The 24,172-nt window shown below is 39.8% G+C and overlaps 1 protein-coding gene across 3 annotated transcripts in view; it reads right to left on the bottom strand.

The window, feature by feature from the left end:
* The window catches only part of usp2b (ubiquitin specific peptidase 2b), a 55,164-nt gene that overhangs the window by 7,456 nt on the left and 23,536 nt on the right, over positions 1-24,172 (bottom strand). The window contains exons 1-2 of one of the 3 annotated variants that reach the window (XM_053677058.1): positions 5,516-5,961; positions 460-549 (exon numbers count right to left, since the gene is read on the bottom strand). The exons of 1 other annotated variant lie outside the window; for it this stretch is intronic. In XM_053677058.1, the coding sequence (XP_053533033.1) occupies positions 460-549; positions 5,516-5,674 (249 nt within the window). In that variant the 5' untranslated portion in view covers positions 5,675-5,961. Of the gene's footprint in view, positions 1-459; positions 550-5,515; positions 5,962-24,172 lie in introns of those variants that run through there. One more of the 3 variants, XM_017460024.3, reaches the window with a different exon arrangement.

The raw sequence follows: 24,172 nt of genomic DNA, 5'->3' as shown, positions 1-24,172 counted from the left end.
CCAGCCAATATAGCTTTATAACAGGAAAGCTTGAGTGGATTGAGCCTACGTGTCTCAGTCAGTATATTTACAAGGACAACAATAATTTTATTGTTTAACATTAACCCGATTAAGACAATACTCTGATTAAGAAACTACCGTGTAAACAGCTATTATTGTGGGAGTGTGTGAGAGTTTTCACCGCATTTTGCGACAGGACACGTACACACACGGCAGCGCTCAACCGTTTGACGGCAAACAAGAGAGCACGACTGCATCCACAACCATGTACTTACCTACTATATAGTAGGAGAAATACATGCATCTCAGCTACAATATAGTAGGAAGTATGCGGTTTGGGATGCATGTGGTTTTGGCTTCAAGCAGTCGTCTATCTGCACGTATAGCATGACAAATAATTAAGTGCACTTGAAGCTTTCGTAAAATTAAAAATGAAACACCCAAAACTGTATACTGTACCGTAACGAAGACGAACTGTATGTTGATATGTGAAATTCCGGAGGGAACGTCGGGCGACGTAAAGACGTGTGCCGTTAATTGATCTATGTTCTATAACATGTAAAACAAGAACAGGAAAGGAGTATTCTAAAAGCGAATCATGTAAACACCTTAATCAGAATATTGTCTTCTTCAGAATATGGTCAATAATTAGATTACTGCTGTCCATGTAAACATAGTCACTGAGTGCTCAGAAGTGGCCGAATGTGGTATCTCAGTAGTTAAAGATTCTACACTAGTGACCGAAAGGTTGTGTGTTGTTGCTGCTGCTGTCGGTTCCTTGAACAATGTCCTTAACCCTCAACTTATCCGCTCAATTCTTTTTGTATTTCGCGTTTGCATAAAACCGCCTCCCAACTTATAAATCTGTTAACAGAAAAACTGTTGGATGCATTTCATAACCAAAGCAGATATGAGGGAAATATTGGTGTCATGTTAATAATTAGTGTGAATCGAATGCTATAAGCTTAGTGATACAGGCACTGGTGTAGGGATGAGTGTGCTTTAATGGTGACGGACATCGATGCTGGAGACAGCCTGTGTGTGAGCTGTGAGCTTTGATTGCTCCAAACAGCATGTGGGCAGATTTGAAGAGAGACCCCCCGCTGGTCATCACTTCTACTAAACAAACAGGCTCCATCTGCCGCATCACAACATGCGCGGCAACAAAAACAACAAACTGTTTATTAAACCGAGGATTAGAGTACAGTAGAAGAACGGCTGTGCCGATATAACTCTAGCTATGGAGGCGAAGCTGGTGCCTGACAGTTAGCTGAAAACACACACACACACACACACACACACACACACACACACACACACACAGTGACCAAACCATACAAAGACTTTCATGTGCATTGGTGATGCTACATTGTCAGTTCTTGCTCAAAAGAAGGAGTTTATTAGAATCTAGGGTGGACAAACCATAAATCCATTAGCTAGCCCAGTAGGCAAGTAAAAGGTCTCACATGCTGAACAGGCTTCCTGCGGAAACCTCACTGACTAGGCTAAAAAACAGTAGCTAATGTAATGGAATATATGGGGAGCTAGATAGTGAGTTAAGTGCATTAATAGGGGTTCAGGGAAGCAAACGAGTTTACAATTGTTATCCTCTTCAAAGCAAATGCTTCAAACATGTTTTCATGCAAAACTGAACTAGCAATTCACCAATGTTTTGGCAATGAGCCTGCACTGAATGTGAATATATTATTCAAGTTGGGCTAGATTCGTTATGCGTGCTATTTAATCAGTCTAGATCTGCTGTCAGTCAAACATCACTGCTCAAACTATAGTAACATCAAGGTGTGTTGCACCGCTGTGAAGCACTTTAAATTTAACACATTAAACTTAACCTGCAAATAAAAAACACTTGTTTTCTAAAGGTTAATAAGGAGTATGTTTTTTTTTTTTTGCTCTGTTTCTGGTTGTTGAACCTTGTTATCCAATGCGCAACTACAAATAGAAAACCAAGAGGATCACGAACAACTGGCAGAATGTATTCTCAAGAACCGTCTGCATTTGTTTATGGACAAGATGTCAATGTACATTTGGTTTAAAAATGTTACAGTGCAGTTCGGTGGACCATCATACTGCTACACATGATATAGTTCACAGTACAGTTCACTGAAAATCAACCGGTTCATGCTTATCTGATATCATGTCTGGAACTACCGCAGATTTCCAGGTATAGTTCCAGTCGATTGAAAACCAACAGGTTAGGGCACTACTGCAGCTTTCCAAGACAGATTCATGGCCAGTTCTAGGTATAAACAGCACCTTCCTAAATACCTGCATTTTCCTCTGATTAAACACCAACGCTAATGACAAACCATCTTCATGACCTATTACAATGTGAAAAAGGTTCTCACACTTGCAGAGTAAAACACTGTGTTGTTAACTTATTAAATTAACATTAAGCTAGTTTATTTAGACTGAACTAAAAAAAAATAAAAAAAAACAACAAAAAAAACTCTGAGCATAATGTGTAGGATCCTGTTTGACCCTGATAGGTTTAGTCATGCAACTTAGTCACTCCATACAAACCAACAGCAACAGCTCGAGCCTCTCACACCTCCACAGTAATCAGTTGCCTCGTTCGACCGCCTCTGGCTACTGCGCCCAAACTCCCTCCCACACCCAAACTCGAATACGAGGATTTTCTGTTCATCAGGGTGGAGGTGTGTGTCAGCATGTATTCAGACCAAATGTCATCATAATGCTCATAGGAATGCATGACAATTTTCACCCTGTGGAATTGGAATGTGCTGGCCCCTGTCAAGAATGTCGCTTTCGTTTAAAGAAAAACAACAACAACAAAAAAAACAACTAAAAGTGCCAAAAGGCTTTCGTTTGGTCACTGAAGTAAACGTTATTGCTAAGGCTAGCAGTGGAAACAGCGCACAAAGACATCACTACATTAATCCAGTATACAGAAGGATAGAAGCATCTCACAGTTTTGAACTTGTGTGGATGTTTAGCTAGATCCCATTACAAAACCTGCAGGGTTCCTTTTAGTTATTAAGGTTAAGGTTAGGTTTAGGCATTAATTAACTGTATTAATATTTATGTTAATAGAAGGTTCTCACAAGGATAGCAAGACAAATGTGTGTATGTGTATATTTATGTGTGTTTGTGTTTGTGTGTACGAGACCTAGGACTCCTTCTGCTGTATTACCCGCCAGTTTTCATGGTGTATTATGACAGAGGGCTAAGCCAAGGAGCAGCCTGTTGGCACTGCCACTGGGAGGGCGCATTGCTCCATTCTCTCATTGGGCGGTGGCAGAGTAGCGGAGAAACTGATTGGACTCGATCCTGAAAGCTGAGGGCTCTATGCAAATTGGTTGGCAAGAACCGAAAGACGGTAAGGAGGAACATTGTGTCCTTAACCTGAGATTATACAACATGTCGTCACATGTAGTCTAAAGAGGGCGTATGGTGCCAACCGGCTTCACTTTCAATCCAACACACACACACACACACACACACACACACACACAGAGCCAAGAGAGCATGTGGTCAAACGCTCAAACAAGTCCATGGCTGCTACTATAGCCCCATCACGAGTCATCCACATTGATATAGAAATAAAAAGAGGACGCTTTTCCTGCACAGATTTCTGTATAAACAATGCACAATGCCTGAGTGAGCAGAAAGAGCATAGATATAGAGAGATGAGTTCTATATCTAAAGAAAGTGCCTGACTAATAGCACACACATTCCTCCAGAAGTGAGCCTCTCAGCTGCCCACCGAATCATCAGATTATGTAACAGCATGCTCTCCTCGTTGCAGGAATACAGGAACAAAGCTCAGGCTTTTATGTGAAATGAAATGCTTTTTATAACTACAGCAAAGGCAAGTCAGCTTACTGCCAGGCAGCCCTGCTGATAAGACTTCCCAAATAAAAGCTTGAACATGTTCAAGCAAGGTCAAGTAATTTCTACAATGTGAGTGTGCACAGGCAAAGTCAAACTCACGACGCGATGCCAACTGGACTGACCTTCACATCTAGTGCGTGTTTGGAAAAGGAAGTTATCTGATATGGAACACAGCACATGATGTGCTATTCACATTGAAATATTTCTGCCATCATTTCATTTCATTAAGCGTTCTCTAAGTACAAACAAACAATCAGTTCCTGTTGAGTCCTGCTCCTTTAAATCGCATTTTAGTCTTTTCCCCGCTCATGTTATTCTCCTGTAAGGCTTGTTAACGAACTAATGAAGTGACTCAGATGTGTCAGAGCAGAGAGAATATTAAATGTACCATTTGCGAGGACTAGTAAAAGGATAAATTTGTGCTCCGGTGTCATCATTATTAATTATCCATTAATCATCCCTGGTACAGGTACAGGTTCATTTTCTCCCTTAGGTACAGACAATGTCAGCATACCCTCAAAAGTACAATGCTCGTCCATAAGGTCCAATTACGTCCCTTAATGACGTTCCCTACAATTATGTTCCCCTAACTGTAAGTATAAATGTTGTACCATTGAGGGCACCAGCCTAGCAACAAGTGTTTGTACCTTAAAATCCCAGTGTAGTAATTTTTTTTCTGAAAGTAACTGCACAGCATATGTACACTGTTAGTATAAAGCTACTAAGAATTAGAATAAGAATCCCATATTTTATTTATTTTTTTAGATTTAAAACTATCGATCGCTTGCTCGTCTAAGGTGCATGCCTCTTCTTATACCAATGATAAGGTCACTTTTTCTACTTCTGGTTAACACTGTAATAGCTCCATACACCCACAGTCAGAAAAAAAAGGTATTATACAGGAACACAAAATAAATGTATGGTCAAACGGTACATCAGGGGTCCTTAGAGTTCAATTGTACACCTTAACATCTCATAAAACGATGAAAGTAGCTAACAATAGCGAAGTGGTTGGGCCACAGTTGGGCCCTTGAGCAAGGCCTTTAACCCTCAACTGCTCAGTTGTATAAATAAGATAATTGTAAGTCGTTCTGGATAAAAGCGTCTGCCAAGTGCTGCAATGTAATGTAGCAGTGTGAAACCATCCACAGATTCTGGGGAGTTTTAAAGGTATACTTCGTCTTGATACACACGATGGCCCTACCTGATAAGAGTTTAGACCTAAGCAACAGTTTAGTCGGTTACATGTTCTTGTGAGTGTACAAGTAGGGATTGAGTTTGAGTCTCGGTTTTCTCGGCGCAGAAGGACACGCGCAGTACGCGTGTGCGCAAAGCGTTACGCAGAGGAGATGCGTAACCAAACTCGGGGTGTAGAAACACAGTGCACTAACTCTTGCGCTCTCTAGTAGGCAGACGCGTAACGCATTAGTTCGTTTCACCTAACAGCTGATCACATGTTGAGACGAGAACTGGTTACAGGTAGGATACAGCGTTTATTTGCGCGCAGCAGGTCTGTGGTGCTGTGGATAACACAGACAAGTTTTACGCACTTAAGCTGAAAAACAAAAATCCCAACACGACCAAAATTACTCGACTAAAGAAAGCGCACGTGTGAAGGACAGATTCGTGGATCGTGTCTTACCTTCGCCTGGTTAATGAGGAGTCCGACGAAAGTGGAGACCAGCATGGAGCGCGACACGGACGCGCTTTTCCTGCGCGCCTCCGCTTTGCTGAAGGGGAAAACGGAGGCCGGCGGCTCCTCAGGCACTGTCACCGTGTATGACTGACGCAGGCTGGGCATGACGACGACAAAACAGACCTCAAACACGAACTCGTTGAGTTTCTAAGTTCGAGACGCTGTTGCTGTATCTTCTCTTCAGACAGATGTTGCTGCTGTTGTATGCTCCTAAGATTACATGACGAGTGTCCTTAAGCTCGAATTGTAGCGAGTGTGCAGCGCATTCACGAATAAATAATCAATAAATAATATAAACGTAGAAAAGATGTGAAGTCGCTCGAGTGTAGTCCGATTCTAAGCTTGTTTCAGAGCGGTAGAGGACTAACGGACGAGTCGGTGCGCTGCGTTTTGCTTTTTACCCGGCGCCCGGACACGCCCCCTTGAGACAGACGTCACGCTGTTGTCTTGACGTCAGCAGGCGCGGGACGAGCCGAGACCTTCTCGCGTTCACGCGTTCGTCTTCCAGGTTTTATTTTCACCCGTTTGTCCGATCATCTCTTCCTCTCCGTGATCTCAAATGACCCCGGGGTGGTTTAATCAGTCAGTTCAGTGAAGTGTCGCTAATGCAGCATTAGTGTGTAGTGTGTAATGTGTAGTGATTTCCCTGCTCTGCTAATGAGTGGATATGTTACAGCAGAAAAAAAAGAGAAAGAATAATCACCCAACTATGCTGGAATCTAAACCTCCAGCACCATATTTCAGCTGCCATGGCTTATAGCTCTCTCAATAATCCACAGACATGCATCTTGGTTCTGTGTTCTTATACAGGTGTAGGATGAAACTTGTGACAGATCAACTGTGAATGAAACACTGGTATAAGGTGGGTGTCAGGCCCAAACAAGAGCTTAAGCTTCCCTGAGAGCCGTGAAAGTTTCAGCGTAGGGAGGATAGCTTAACCAGTCTGCTATCAGTAGGCAATATGAAATAGAACATTTCGAAGGAAATAAAACTCCAACGGCCCATCCCAGCTGACAAAAAAAGGTCCCCAGGACGTCCCCTAAATGGCCTCTACGAACGTCCACCGAACGTCCGTGTGTATTGTCCCCTTGACGTCCTTGGGACGTTAAAGGGGACGTTCACAGGTCGTCCAGCAGCCATTCGGGAAGCTTAAGGGGCTTTCGCTGAAATGAACACATTCAGTAATGTTATGCTTTACGTTATGACTTTGTCCTTGAAACGTCGAACGTTATAATGCGGACCTAAGTGGACGTTCGCAACGTCCGGGGGACGTCCACTGTTTGCTTGGATCTCACGCATCACATCTCTTTCGTCACACTTTATCATCATCAGGGTAACAATGTATCCAAAGCCTATCCTGGGAACACTGGAGTGCAAGGCAGTCCAATGCAGAGGTCCATGCATGCACACACACACACACACACACACATACATTCAAGAAAACTTATAAGCTTTTACGTTATACTCTCGCCATGATTAACAGTGTGGTGCCCTAGGGTGACCATACTTAAAGTACCCCTGCTTCTTGCACTTTACACATAAAAAAAGTGAAACTTACTATGGCTATAACCCAATGGCTAGACTATGGCTAGACCATAGTTTTACATGAACTTATAGCTAAAGTACAGGCTCACCACACATACTACACAAAAATGTAAGAGCCAACAATAAAAACTGACACTATAGATAGACATGGGCCTATGGAAAAGTACCTCATCCCCATGGTTAAATATGGTGGTGGCTCTTTAATGTTTTGGGGCTGTTTTTCTGCCAGAGGACCAGGACATTTTGTTAGGATACATGGCATCATAAACTCTATCAAATATCAACAGATATTAAATGAAAACTTGACTGCCTCTGCCAGAAAGCTTCAAATTGGCTGTGGTTGGATCTTCCAGCAGGACAATGATCCAAAACATACATCAAAATCAACACAAAAATGGTTTACTGGCCTCAAAATCAAGGTCCTGCCATGGTCATCACAGTCCCCTGACTTGAAACCCATAGAAAACCTGTGTGGTGAACTGAAGAGGAGAGGCCACCAGCATGGACCTCGAAATTAGAAGGATCTGGAGAGATTCTGTATGGAGGAATCGTCTCAGATCCCTTGCCATGTATTCTCCAACCTCATCAGGCATCATAGGAGAAGACTCAGAGCTGTTATCTTGGTAAAGAGAGGTAGCACAAAGTATTGACTAAAAGGGCACCAATAATTGTTGCACACCTATATTTAACAAAGATTTATTTTTGGTAAACCTGTGTTTTGTTTGCAATTATTTGATATCCATGAGAGCAGAGTATTTTTTGTGAATTCTTTTTTAACAAAAGATCAAAAGGTTAAATGATAAAGACAATTTTTCACAGCCTTCTTTTCTCATATTTACCATATATACAAATATTTTAAAGGTCTAGTCATTATCTTAATCATTTGGTGCCCCTCACTGTCTGGTACCCCAGGGCACTCACCCAATCCCATATATGGATAATCCAACCTTGGTTAAACTTGTTTAACATGACATGTTAGGGTCACATGGGTCCATAGGGCCAAAACAATGTCATAGTGGCCTCATGGGCTGTCCATCAGCAAGTTGTGTACAGTACACAAAATGTGTTGGGGCAGATGCAGACAGCACAATACAAACACAAGAATTTTGAAGATTGGTGACAGAAATACCAGGCAAGAAATGAATGTAAACACTGCAAAGGATGTTGATTGTTTACACTATGTGCCCATGCCATCGTCCTATAACCCTCTACTCCATGATTATTAGTGAACATATCTAATTCACAATATTACCCAGAAAAGCACATTAAAAGACAATATGGAACAAAGTAATACAATGCCATGTCATTTCCAGTCTCTGCATTACTGTAGCCTTGAAGACATGAAGTCAATCTTACCCACACAGCTTACAGTAATTTATTTATTTATTTATTTATTGTAATCATGACTCTCGGCCAAGAAACCTGTCTCGGAGCATCACAATCTTTGGCATCATTGTTATCGAGGCTCTTAAATGTGCTCTGGGAATGAGTGTGAGTCAGTCCTCTCAGCCGTCAACCAACTAACCTCTGCGTGCATTTCTACCTCCACAGCTTCTTAGACTTCCTGTCAGGCATGTGTGTTCATTGCTCCTTCATGGCAGGAATTCAGAATTAATGACTCTGCTCCATGTGCCCAGAGCAGAAGGCTCATTACGTTTAGCTCTTTTACCACATGGAAGAGTTGGGCTGCTTTCGTCAGGGACAATTGAAAAAGTAATTATGCACCCATCAGGAACAGGCTTACACCTTCTGTTCCTCCAGCTGTGTGGGCAGACATCAGTCTCAGGAATTTTAGATACCCAGAAGTGAATCTGTTGCATGCGTACTCTTTGTACTCAACCAACAATGAAGGGTTATGTCCATTTACTAAGCATTTGTGTTCTGCTAAATGGTGACTAGGAAGATGCAAAAGACCTCAATCTGCACTCAGATGACACCATTACATCATTTAAAAAGAACACTTCACCATTTTCTAACCTACTGTATTTGTATGTGTTTCCTACAGAGCATAAACCCAACACAAAAAAACGTGAAATCGTTCTACAAACAAACAAACAAACAAACAAAAAAAACGGTTCACATAAAACTTTATTGAAGGAGGTCAATACCTGCTCTTAGACTCCCATTATAAATGAGTTTCTAAATGACTAACTCATGACACAACTGTATATACATTACAAAAACTGGTCATTTGACCCACAAATTCTTCCTCCATTTCCCTCTCAGAAGCTTTAGTGAGCTGCCCAGCTTTGTGTGAATAAATGCATTCATTTATGAAACATCACTCAGGATTATGCTTATATAAGGCCTGTTTGAAGCTAATGATTCTGAACGTTCTCTTCCTCATCAACGACAGATGTGGCAAAACACAGCTCTGCTATGACTAAGCAGCGTAAGAGAAAAAGACATAAAGAGAGTCCGAGAGATTGAGAGACATGGAAACAAAGACCTGTGCTTTGACACTAAAGAGCTGAGTAAACTAAATGTAGACACGTTAACCGTCCCTGTGTAACAGTTACATTCTGCAGGGCTGTGCAAAGAAAAGACCAAGTAGCACTAGCTGCTTTCCCTCCCTCTTCTCTTTTCTCCATTTCTCACAAAGTGTAATGACCCTTTGAAGCAGAACAAACCCAAGAGATAAATGACAGCTCTGCAGGGATATTAACCTGAGGTAATTAAATAAGTAGTGTGCCATTGACAATTGGACTACGACTGAGCGTATTTATCCCCACGTTTGACCTTGATGCAGATTTTGAGCTGCAGAACAAAAAGGCCTGGTTTTATAGCCTTGCACACATCTTTCTGTTAAACACTGACCTCTTAAAGATAATTCAATCTTTCATCTTCAGAAACTGTTTAATCTTGGTCACAACTACTTTAACACTGGGCACAAGGCAGGAATACACCATTTGAGGAACGGCATTCATAGGAAGGGGTAATTCAGAGTGACTAATGCACCTACAGGCATTTGTGGGAGGTGGGAGGAAACTGTAGAACCCGGAGGAAGCCCACACAGATAAGATAAGAACATGTGAAAAGCTGTAGACAGTAACCCGAGGTCAGAATCGAACCAGTGACTCTGGAGCTGTGATGAGGCAATGCTACCTTGCCGCACTACTATGCCATAATTTTTATTCCATAATGTGCCATATGTCCAGTACACCATTTGACTGATTTTCAGAATATGACTGGAAAAATGGGCATTTCAAAATCAACATGGATCCTAGTCTTCTGGAACACATTATATCATTGGATAATATTGTTATTTTTTCCCCCTGCCCTTGTCTGTGTGGAGACATAAAAAAAGAGTTTAATTAAAGACTGTGTAATGCACAATATGACCAGGGACACAAACTAACAAGGTAAAAAAGGGTCAGTCTGAACTATCTTTAAGATAAAATTGACACTGTGGAAGTGGATAAGAAAGTGTTAATTTTGGAATTTCAGTAGATTGAGCAGTCAATACTGTGTCCGCTTTATTTAAAAAGTTTCGCAAATGTCACATAGGCTACAATGGTCAAGTTAGGTTGAAACCATAACATTATGCTAAAACATTGTACTGGTTCTACTGCTTAGTAGGTTTGTAATTTCAACGATCAATCATAAAGAGGAACAATGTAGTCCATGGAGAAACAAGGAACTTTAACGGAATGTGTTTAGCATTACTAGTTTTGCACGAGCTTTACCTTCACTCTTCAGAGAAAATGGCCAATGACGTAAATAAAGGAAGTTTTAGCTTCATATGTTTACATGAACATGTTTCAAACTCCCCTATGTTTCAAATGAAGCTTCGGGGAGTGGTAGCCCAGGGGTTAAGATGGTGGACTACAGATCAGAAGGTCATGAGTTCAAAATCCCAACACTGCCAATCTGCCACTGCTGGGCCCCTTAGCAAGGCCCTTAACCCTCAACTGCTCAGTTGTATTAAAAAAAAGACAGAGAGAAATGTAAGCTGCTCTGGATAAGGGTGTCTGCCAAATGCTGTAAATGTAGTGTAAGCAAGTGAGGCAAAATGGTTGAATATTTTGAAACACTGACCATATTCAGCTGCAGTCAACCATTAAACCCCAAAGGTGGACCTTTAGTGCATAGTTTCTACACAAAGATAACTAATGATATTAAGTCTTCATTAAAATGGGTAACAAAAGAAGAGCAAGTTCAATATTTTCAATATTTTGTTCATAAAAAAAAAAAGTTTTGGAGTGAACTTTAAAGGGCTTAGGTAACATTAGACAGCTAGGCTTAAAATAACCGTTGCATGCTCATGTAGGCTTGACTGGATGATTGCAGCTAAAGATGGCCAGTGTTACACATGTTTTGGTCTGAAAGCAGGCTGATGCATCTGCAACGAATATTGAAGTACTTATAACTGGGAGGAATCATGAAACTCAGTTACCAACATGGGCTTTAAAAAGATGATGAATCACTGAGATGGTACCGCATATTTATTATTCTCAGGTTGGAAGCAGAGAGGATCCAAATAACATCTGGCTTGTGGTGGTACATTTCCACCGACGGATAGAGAGAGCAACAGGCAGAGCAACAGATGGGCTCAAGACAATAGATTGTACACCTACAAAGTGATCTATATTGTAGGTTTAACGAATGAAAAGGCCAATCAGTGGCAACATAATAAACTTTTTGTACATGTAGGTGTACAGAAATACTGCAGATGAACCATGCAGGTGGGGACCATGTGTGGGCTGCTTCGTTCATTTAGAAGAGAGGAAATGTGAAAACGCAGAGGATGCTGTATGTAGGCATAAATTGAAACCGTGTACCTTTACCTCGATGCTGCCAGCACACACACACACACACACGATGAGAGAGAGAAAAGGAGATATATCATGTACGCGTGTGCACGACAAGCTTAATCTATTATAAGCTGCAGCACAGAGGGTGTGATGTCACCAAGACCACTGCAGTGACTCAGTCTGGACCCGCCAGTCAAAAATAGAAACACAACATTGCACTGACCTCTAAACGATTCCACAATAGCTCACGGCGCAGGCGCTGCAACAACACTCACACAAACATCACAGTGACGTAAATTACTCGTCACGGTTGCACAGCAGCCTACAGATGTGCGACGAACAACACAAAGCATCACACTGAATTTATAGCCACGTTCCTAATAACCATACTACGCACATCTAAAAACAACATTCCCATACTCACACAAGTCACATGACTACCAGAGACACCTTGTGATGAAGAGCATTACCCAATAAGCCCTCATCCTGCCTACAGTAGACCCATGTACACTGCAGTGCGCAGACTTCTGTCTGTGCTAAGATGCTACAGTAATTACCAGCCGGTATTTTTGTAGGTAACTAAAAGCTTCCAGAATGTATAAGTACACAGCAAAATCACCAGTGTTGATTTAACACCCACAGTGTTGAATTCACACCCTTCAGTGTTTATATAAGTCCATTGGACTCATATAAACACTCTGGGTGTTAATTCAACACTAGGGATTTTACTCTGTAGAACAATCAATGAATCAAAGTCAAATAATGAGAAGGTCAGTGATACTGCTCTTTTATTAAATTACTGTGACTTTTAGTTTATATAGCCCAAGCTGTATTTCATTACATTTCCAGAAAACATAGTGTAAATTATTTATGTTTGTCTGATACCAAACATGAGTACTATATTAAACATCCAATGTAAATAAAAAACCAAGACTGAAATATAACAAAACTCATCAAACACTAGAAAAATATGCTTCGAAACTGTTAGAATGGCAAGGTCAATTCATTTTTTTTTTTTTTTGCTGTAGACTGAAGACATACGGGTTTGAGATAAGAAGAGAGTTTAGAAGTTCAGCTTTTATTTCCTGGTATTTATATGTAAATGTGTTAAACGACATAGAATGTAGCACATTTTTTATCAGACCACCCAACAAAATACTGAAGACTGCATTTGTTGTTAATAAAGTTAAGCCAACATGAAGATCAGAGAGCTGTCACTGTTGAGAAAAGCAATTTTGAAGTTGAGAAAAGAGGGAAAATCAAATCAGAGCCATTGCACAAACATTGGGCCTAGCCAATACAACAGTTTGGAATGTCCTAAAAAAGAAACATGATGAACATGATTTCTTTAAGGAAGTCAAATGAAGCATTGGGCAGTGGTAACCCAGGGGTTAAGACGGTGGACTACAGATCAGAAGATCATGAGTTCAAAATCCCAACACTACCAATCTGCCACTGCTGGGCCCTTTAGCAAGGCCCTTAACCCTCAACTGCTCAATTGTATTAAAAAAAAAAAGACAGAGAGAGAAATATAAGCTGCTCTGGATAAGGGCATCTGCCAAATGCTGTAAATGTAATGTAAGCAAGTGAGGCAAAATGGTTGAATATTTTGAAACACTGACCATATTCAGCTGCACTCAACCATTAAACCCCAAAGGTGGACCTTTAGTGCATAGTTTCTACACAAAGATAACTAATGATATTAAGTCTTCATTAAAATGGGTAACAAAAGAAGAGCAAGTTCAATATTTTCAATATTTTGTTCATAAAAAAAAAAAAAAAAACTAGTTTTGGAGTGAACTTTAAAGGGCTTAGGTAACATTAGACAGCTAGGCTTAAAATAACCGTTGCATGCTCATGTAGGCTTGACTGGATGATTGCAGCTAAAGATGGCCAGTGTTACACATGTTTTGGTCTGAAAGCAGGCTGATGCATCTGCAACGAATATTGAAGTACTTATAACTGGGAGGAATCATGAAACTCAGTTACCAACATGGGCTTTAAAAAGATGATGATTCACTGAGATGGTACCGCATATTTATTATTCTCAGGTTGGAAGCAGAGAGGATCCAAATAACATCTGGCTTGTGGTGGTACATTTCCACCGACGGATAGAGAGAGCAACAGGCAGAGCAACAGATGGGCTCAAGTCAATAGTTTGTACACCTACAAAGTGATCTATATTGTAGGTTTAACGAATGAAAAGGCCAATCAGTAGACTGAAGACATACGGGTTTGAGATGAGAAGAGAGTTTAGAAGTTCAGCTTTTATTTCCTGGTATTTATATGTAAATGTGTTAAATGACATAGAACATAGCACATTTTGTATCAGACCACCCAACAAAATATTGAAGACTGCATTTGTTGTTAATAACGTTAAGCCAACATGAAGATCAGAGAGCTGTCTCTGTTGAGAAAAGCAATTTTGAAGTTGAGAAAAGAGGGAAAATCAAATCAGAGCCATTGCGCAAACATTGGGCCTAGCCAATACAACAGTTTGGAATGTCCTAAAAAAGAAAGAAACCACTGGTGTGCTGAACAACAGACACCGAATGGGTCGCCCAATGAAAACAACAATAGCTTATAAGAGAAACATTGTGAGAGCTGTGAAGAAAAACCCCAAAACAACAACAAAAAAAAAAAAAAAAAAAAAAAAAAAAGAGTTAAATTCACTGCATTTTAATTAAAGATTGTGTCATGCACAGTATGACCAGGGACACAAACCAACAAGGTAGAAAAGGGTCAGTCTTTAAGATAAAAGAGACACTGTGCTCATGATCCAAAACATACACACGCATCTGTGAAACATGGTGGAGGTAGTGTCATGGCATGTGCTTGCACAGGTGCTTCTGGAACAGGCTCACTAATCTTGATGTAACTTATGTTGGTAGCAGCAGAATGAATTTAGAAGTTTAAAGGAACATTCTGTCTGCCAATTTACAGAGAAATGCATCCAATCTAATTGGGAGAAACTTTATCATGCAGCAAGACAATGATACATAACACATTGCCAACTCAAAAATGACTTCATCAGGGGAAAAAGTGGAAGGTTTTAGACTGGCCAAGTCAATACCCAGACCTTAACGTGACTGAACATGCATTTTGTGTATAGCACAAACAAATTAATCGGCCTTACCGTTCCACTAGATTCAAAGGGGACTGTAGGTAGCTACTTGTCCTGACTGGCTGAGTGTTGGTGGTTCACATCATTCGTTTTTCTTTTCAATTCAGAACCAGGCGTGTGAGAGAGTTTCTCCTCTGGGTAGATATCTTATTTTAGCTGCCTGAAAGTGCAGAGAGCTTTGAGTGTTCTGACTCACGTTTAAATATATCAGAATTTGGGGGTCTAATGGTTCACAGCCAAGTGCACTAACCTTTCTTGGGTAAACATGGCCACTTAAACAATGTTAAAAATGATTAGCGAATTCAGACTTATGGCTGGAATTAACATGTATCTGTCACTAAGTAAAATTAAATACTGTAATTAAAATGACTCACTGTAGCATAACCATTTATTTTTAACAAACCTCTCCAAGGTAATACTGTCATCCAAGGCAGTCTAGGCCATAACGTATTCAATAAGAAAGTCAACAACATCTGTGCTAAGTGAGCCAGCAAATATACATCTATCTGCAAAAACTACAGCTCTGTATTATACATGACATAATGCATGTCACAGGACAGCTGAGTATCACAGGACTCCTGATGAGTGCTACGGGTTTGATGCAATATCAGATTAGATCGAAATTATTGGAATGTGCATGCACACACACATTTGTATTAAGATCCTTGAAAGGACCTCCCATTGACGTACAGCGGATTTGGAAAGTATTCAAACCATTTAAGTTTTTGCACACTTTATTGTTTTACACATTTAACTGAAACACTTCTGAGTAAAAAGCATATGGCAGGCATACAGGCCTCTGAGAGCACAAGGAAAGATTCTCTGCTCTGGTCTGAGACAAATGCTCAGATTGCTATGTCTGGCAAAACCAGACTTAACAACTGGCTGGTACCATCCCTTCTGTGAAACATGGTGGTGGCAGCTTCTTGCTATGGGGTGTTTCTCAGTGGCAGGGATGGGGAAACCGGTCACAATTGAGGGAAGGATGAATGCAGCCTTCAAGAAACCCTGATACAGAGTGCTCAGACTGGGGAAAAGGTTCACCTTTCAGCTTGACAATGACCCGAAGCATACAGCCAAGACAACGCTGGAATGGTTTTAGGACAAGTCCCTAAATGCCCTTGAGTGTCCCAACCAAAAGAAACTGCCCAAATCCAGATGTGAAAAGCTCATAGAGACTTACCCAAAAGATTCAAATTTGTAATTGCTGCCAAAATCTGCAATTTCTAAAAACCTGTTTTTGATTTGTCATTATGGATTAGTGTATGAAGATTAATGGGCAAAAAAGTCAGTTTAATTAAGTTTAGATTTAATCTATAACACAGTAAATGGTATAAAATGTGAAGGGGTCTGATTACTTTCTCACACACACACACACACACACACATTAATTAGTTATAAGTACTCAAATACAAAGAAACTTGCGTCAGCAGTCTTGAAGCATAGCTCTGAGTGTTTGCCCAACAGCACTCATTATTTTCACTGTATACTCCAGTATTTTGTATTTGCAATGATCCACGAACCATCTGGCTCAAATTACTGACTGTTAGTTTTAGGACTACTTCTTCAAATTTTGACTGGTGCTACAACGTTCCTGTAGCTAATGAGCAAGTGAAGCTTCAAACTGTTTACTTAACATAATTAAACAACATTAGCATCCAACCATGTATCTCAAACAGACTTGCTTATGGGGTTTATAACACTCACTGTATGTCATCTGTTAACTAAAAAATAGAGAAAAAGTTGTCTCAGAGCTTTAAAAAAAAAAAAAAAAAGTAGTAGTGGGAGAATGTTCCTAATATACTGAATTCAAAGAATCATTCCCAAGGAGCACAGAAATGACCAAACTGCTTTCCTTTTGGAGATATGTGTAATAAGTTACTTCACACATCCTGTTTTGTTAATGTTTGTTTCAGCACATTTCCAAGGGTCTATTTCACTTCAACCCATCAGTTTCCATACCGGCTCTTACCAGATCCAGTAATAACCTTAAGCCCAGTAGCAGCTGCCTAATGGTAACGTATAATCCAGTGAAGACAAAGACATATTCTGTATCATAGTTGAGAAATGACTGCCTGGTAGTGTAGTGGTTAGGATTCAGTGCTTCTATCGCTGCAGACCAGGGGTCTCATTTATCAAAGCATGCATAAAACAAGTACTCAATTTGTGCATAAGTAAATTGGTTTTTATCACACACCCTCTCACACACACACACACACATACACACACACACAAACACACGTATGCACAGCTGTACATAATGGCCATTAATACATTCCACACATTGTAAATTGATGTGCTTGTACACGGCTACGCTCATTTCCATAAAGAAACACCCTCAAATTGGCATATATGGTAAACAACTTCCCTTTAAAAAGCACTGTAGCCTGCTCGCAATGTTCCTTTCAGATGACATGAAACATTCCAAAAGGTCTAAGAAGATGAACTTCACTGACAAAAAAGTAAAGATACTGTTGCGTGAAGTACAGCAAAACAAAAATGGTTTATTTTGCACTTTTACAAGTAGTTTGTCTAACAAATAAATAAATACAAGTTAAAAACACATATATTTTATGAGTATGTGTGTGTACTCTAATTTCCCCAATTTACAAACTCTGCGATGGCTTGAAAAGTCTTTTCCGCTACTGGTTTCGGAAATGTACTTTATTGCAGTATTAGTGATATAAATAAAGATGAGATGCGTCATTCCTCAACTCTTAGTTGGTTGGGAAAAGCCAGTACCCTCTCCAATTTCTCTTTGAAATTTACCCATAGGTAAAAACCATGGAATAGAGATCAACTAAAACTGCACTGGGCAAACAAAATTGACTGATGAATTACTTCTCACTCTGAGCATAGAGGTTCCAGTGGTGTTAAAAACATATTTCCTCAGCAAAGCTGCATGAGCCAAATCTCCAAACAAGGCATAATCCCAATCGATCTTTAAATGTTCCTTTTATATGATTTTACTTTACATTCTGTCTGTGTCATCTGTCTGCAACTTGTGAGCACCGAAACTAGCAATTACTCTCCCAATTGTGCTGATATGATAGACAGTACATATATATAGTGATATAGAAGATCCGCATAGTCAGTTTACCTGCTATTACACGTTTCTACCACTAGTTTCTTGCATATATACATGGTCTGGAGTGTGCATAAAGAAAATGTGAAAAATCCCATTAAATGCATAGAAACGTGTGTGAAATATACATTTAACAAATTGATAATAATTAAGGTTGGAAGAAGTGGCTGACCAACCGTTAATGTTAACAGCTAATGAGAAAGATATTAGTTCAAATCCCAGCTCTGCCAGAGAACTTCTGTATGCTTAAATTGTTTCCAGTTTCATTCTTACCTTGCTTTGGCTTAAAGTGTCTGCTCAATAAATAGCACATACATTGCCTAAGTAAAACATTTTAATCCATCTTTTTCAGGTAGCCAAGATTTAAAGAATGTACATTTCTGTTCAGTCAGTGCTCACTGAAAACAAAACATATAAACAACTAAACTACTTTCATTTCAATTCAATTATGGATTTAATAATATATTTCTAAGAGATATAAGGCATAGTAAGTGTTGTACTGAGTAGTAGGAGGGTATTCTGCATTGTATGGCTATTATTATTATAATTGTTAAAAAGTTTGAATGTAATGGAACAGTATAATTTTTTAATTGAAAAATTAAACCTTAAAAATAACATGACTTTCCCCAGCACTGTCTTCATGACTCCATGATGCTCCTATTTGCTATGCATTATCAAAAACACATACATTGTTGGATAAATCAGTTATATATTTCACATATTTAAACCAGCTTTGTGTTCAAAGCAGGACCAAGCCCATGACTCAACAGGTCACAAGTATGTGTGTCCTTTGCTCTACTAGGAGGTCAGATGATTACAAAGTTCCTCATGGTGTGATGTGTTCAAGACTTTTCTGAGAAAGCAAAACTCACCAGGTTTGTAATCTGACCTGCTCTATGGCTTTATCACAGTACAGATCTGATAGCTGAGACAGTCATGTTCTCTTTAGAGCAGAGAGACACAGAGATATGCTTAAAGAAAGACAAGTAGAAAGAGAATTAATGGAGCACATGCAAACTCCACAAGCAACATAATGCCAGTGCCAACGTCTGGCAAATAGCTGCAGTGTGCTGTGTCAGTATTCTAAAGGCATAGTTAGGCTAAGCTTGCATAGACATCTTAAGCCATAAAGCTAAGTGGGAAAAGACAGAATTGTCTGGAATACTTAATATCTGTAATATGCTTATTTTCATTATACCTGGCCACTATCCAAATTTAATTTACAATGTTTCACACCACAGCAGTAATTCAAATTATATTTCTATATGAATGTGCTCATTCTAATACATTATAATTTGTGTAGTAATCCAGTAATTCTTTAGTAACTAACTCACATGGACTTGTATAGCAGAGGCCATAATAATCATCATATAATCATAATAACCACATAATGTAATCTAACAAGAAAAAAAAAGTTAATAATTTGCAAGTCAATAATTATTCCACAACAGGAAAGCCCCATGGTCTTTTTTCCACTCTTCAACTGCCCAGATTCAGTGAGCCTGTGCCTGCTGTTGCCTCAGATTCCCTTTATTTACTGACAGTAGTAGAATCTGATGTAGTCTTCTGCTGTTGTAGCCCATTTACCTAAAGTTTTGATGTGTTGTGCATGCTGACATGCTTTTCTGCTCACCACAGTTGTATATAGTGGTTATATGAATTACGATACAGTCATGTGAAAAACATAAGTACACCCCATGGAAATTACTGTTGTTTTTTTTTGACATATCTGTACAAGCAAACATTTTATCATGTATGACAGTGCCTATTAATAAAGGTGATACACTCTAACAAATGACACATCAAATTGACATTTGTAATAATTTTCAGAATTTAAATGAAAAACAAAAACAAAAAAGAGATCAGTCACATGGAAAAATTAAGTACATCCCTACATTTATCACACTTTCAAATCCATAAAATTAGAATCAGGTGTTCAATTTGGGCGCCAGTGATTAGACTCTGCTTAGGGAGTGCAGGTGGAACCGGTCTTATTCATATCCCTCTCATATCTAATGTCTGGTCTTCCCTTTTTTATTGAGGTGTGTGGTGTCATCATGCCAAGAACTAAACAGTTCTGTAAGGCACTTTTTTTTCTTCGGAAAAAAAGGTTGTGGATGCCTAGGAGTCTGGCAAGGGATTTAAAAAGATCTCCAAATTATTTGAAATACATGTAAGGAAAATAATCTACAAATGGTGCAGATTTCAAACGAGTGCCAGTTTGTCCAGGACTGGCCGTCCCAGCAAATTCAGCCCAAGAGCAGACCGTATGATGCAAAAAGAAGTCTCCAAGAACCCCAAAATTTCATCACAGGATCTGCTAGTAAGCCTTGCAACTGTTGGTGTCAAAGTTCAGGTTTCTACAATCAGAAAGAGATTGCACAAATTTGAGCTGCATGGGAGGCGTGCCAGGAAAAATCCTTTGCTGTCTAAAAAGAACATTAGAGCAAGACTACAGTTTACCAATAAGTATATAAGCAAAGACAAGGCCTTTTGGAATAATGCGCTCTGGACAGACGAATCAAAGAGTTGTTTGGCCACAGTAACAGCAGACAGGTTTGGTGGTGACCAAAGACAGGTTTTCAGGAGAAGCACCTCATACCTCTATACTGTGAAGCATGGTGGTGGAATATTATGGCTTGGGGTTGTTTTGCTGCTTTAGGGACTGGACAGCTTACATTCATTGATTCAACTATGAATTCTGCATCATATCAAAGAGTGCTTGAAGATAATGTGAAGCAATATGTCCAAAAGTTGAAGTTGAACTGAAAGTGGACCTTTCAACAGGTTAATGATCTTAAGCGCACTAGCAAATCCACCAAGGAATGTCTCAAAAAGAAGAAATGGGGGGTTATGCAATAGCCTACTCAAAGCCTGGATTTGAATCCCATTGACATGTTGCAGGGGGATTTGAAACGGGCAGTACATGCAAAAAAAACCCTCAAACATCTTGCAACTGAAATAATATTGCATGGACGAGTGGTTAAAAATTCCAGCAAGCCAATGTCAGAGACTGGTGGACAATTATGCAAAATGCCTAAAAGAAATCATTTCTGCTACAGGGGGCTATACTAGCTTCTGAGGCTAAGGGTGTACTTACTTTTTCCACAGAAGAATATTATACCTATTGATATTTCTATTGAATAAATCATTGAAAAAGATATTCCTTAGATTTTCCACATGGTTTTGCTCAAGTATATCAACTTTATAGGCACTGTTTCAAAGATGATCAAATGTATGCTTGTCCAAATATGTCGAAACAGACAATAATTTCAATGGGGTGTACTTATTTTTTCACATGACTGTACCTTTTGTGTCAGCTTGAACCAGTCTGTCCATTCTCATCTGACCTTACTCAGCTACAAGGCATTTTTGCCCACAGAACTGACATCGACTGGATGTGTTTTTTTTTGCACCATTCTGTGTAATCTCTAGAGACTGCTATGTGCAAAAATACTAGGAGATCAGCAGTTTCTGAAATATTCAAAGCAGACTGTCTGGCATCAGCAAGCATGCTATGGTCAGTCACTCAGATCACATTTTTTCCCTTTCTGATGTTTGATGTGAATATTAACTGAAGCTCTTGACCTGTAGGATTTAATGCCTTGTGATGCGGCCACATAACTGGCTGATTGGATAACTGCATGAATGAGTTGTTCCTATTAAAGTGGCAGATGAGTGGATAGTTGTTGTCTGTGTGTATGTGTATTTATGTTGAAAGTCCCAGGACTGATTTACTTAATTACGTCCCTATGTACCTTGTACATTTTGCATATAAACATTCTGAATATATCAGGATTTAATGGTACTGAAATAGCAGACATACACCTTTTCAAACCACCTATTTCCACAAACCACATGAGTAATTATTTGAATTCAGGCAATGTGATTGGAATTTCTTTCAAATATTTAATTTAAAATGCTGATTTCAACAATTTTCTCTGGAGCAGTGGAGCAAGTGGAAAAGGTCTTGATGATTTCCTCAAGCAGCTGATAAGCTCAGAAAGCTCCCAGAAGAAGCAGGCTAAGTGTCAAACTCTAAAGTTCCAAGAAAGACCTTTGCTGAAAAAAAGACCAACCTTCCACACTACTGAAACATTCCAGAGCTACACGCCACACACACTGAGCCTCAGACTGCATTAGTATATAAGCTGCTAGAACATTCCTAGAGGCAGCATGGATTAATGTACTTCATACGCTCCCATATTCTCACACAGTGCAGAATTAAACAGTAACATTTCACAGTAGTGTTGCCAAAGGAAATCCTCAGGTACTTTGGCCTCAATTGTCGACTGACCTGGTAAAAGTTCAACCACATGCTGTGCACTGTTACGTGATAGCAAAAACTCAGACAAGAGACCATGATACAGCATGATCCACCATTGTACTCCATAGTGTGTGAAATAAGTGTACTTATTAAGTAATTAAGTGTACTTACATACATATATATATATATATATATATATATATATATATATATATATATATATATATATATATATATATATGGAGAGAGAGAGTGAAAGTGGGAGTGCCTCCTGCAGAATTAATGCAAAATCAAGCAAAACCTTTTTTTTGCAGATTTTCCACATAGTATATTTGGGCCAAGATGTGCAAATATGACGTCATGTGACGTCATCACAACGCGCATTCAGTCAAAGCCCTCTTCAATTCACGTGCATCAAACATGAGTAAAACTAAAAGGTCTCATTTACCAACAAACATCACTGCGAAAGGCCGTGCAAAACAATTTTGTGTAAGAGCGCTTTCTCTAATTCAAGTAGTTTCCTGCAAAAAACTCCACAAATTGCACTGCCGCAGCAAAATCAAGCATTTTTGGCCGCAACAATAAAAAAAAAATCTGTGAAATCATGTACGTACTGATATGTGTGTGTGTGTGTGTGTGTGTGTGTGTGTGTATTGGGGTGGGGGGTGGTGGGAGAACACTGTTGTAAAAGAAGAAAGCTAGAGGCCGAAGCCAAGTGTGTGATTTTCCACTATAACCTTCCAAGGTTAGTGAGGACTGTAGCCAGTAAAGGTGACTATCTGTTCCTTTAAAGATGTGATAAATGCTCCATGTTTGGGACACTCGCGCAATGATTCATTAAAAGCATTCAGAACATCCTACACCTTTCACAATTACTATCATTCTGGCCTTTTCCCACTGAACATACAAGATTCAATAAACTAGATAGTGAGTGTTAGCAACAAACAGAGCATATCTGTCACTTAGTATTTTAACACACACACACACATACACACACACACACACACACACACACACACACACACACACATACACACACACACACACACACACCCACACACACCCACACACACACACACACAAATATATACACACCTATCAGCCGTAACATTAAGTCCACTGACAGGTAAAGTGAATAACACTGATTATCTCATTACAATGGCACCTGTCAAGGGGTGGGATATATTATTAGGCAGTACGATCCCTATTTCACCGAAAACATTACTACTTGTGCTTCTGCACTCATAAACACAGCAGTGTGAAGAAGGTCCATTAACTATCCAAACAACTAGAACAGGCAGCACATACCATAAGGATAGTGAAAGGCCAGAACGAACAAATGGGTAGAAAACACATACAGCGTCTGGTGCATGATGGGAACAGAACTGGGGAAGATGTGATCGTGGCACATGTTAGAGACAGAACTGGGGAAGATGTGATAATGTGATCGTGGCACATATTAGCGACAGAACTGGGGAAGATGTGATCGTGGCACACGTTAGCGACAGAACTGGGGAAGATGTGATCGTGGCACACGTTAGAGACAGAACTGGGGAAGATGTGATTGTGGCACATGTTAGAGACGGAACTGGGGAAGATGTGATCGTGGCACACGTTAGCGACAGAACTGGGGAAGATGTGATCGTGGCACACGTTAGAGACAGAACTGGGGAAGAAGTGATCGTGGCACACGTTAGCGACAGAACTGGGGAAGATGTGATCGTGGCACACGTTAGAGACAGAACTGGGGAAGATGTGATTGTGGCACATGTTAGAGACGGAACTGGGAAGATGTGATAGTGGTCAGGCTGCAGGAACAATATTCTAT

The sequence above is a fragment of the Ictalurus punctatus genome, chromosome 28 (assembly GCF_001660625.3).
Source record: "Ictalurus punctatus breed USDA103 chromosome 28, Coco_2.0, whole genome shotgun sequence".
Classification (NCBI taxonomy): domain Eukaryota; kingdom Metazoa; phylum Chordata; class Actinopteri; order Siluriformes; family Ictaluridae; genus Ictalurus; species Ictalurus punctatus.
This window is presented reverse-complemented; position numbering and strand designations above follow the sequence as displayed.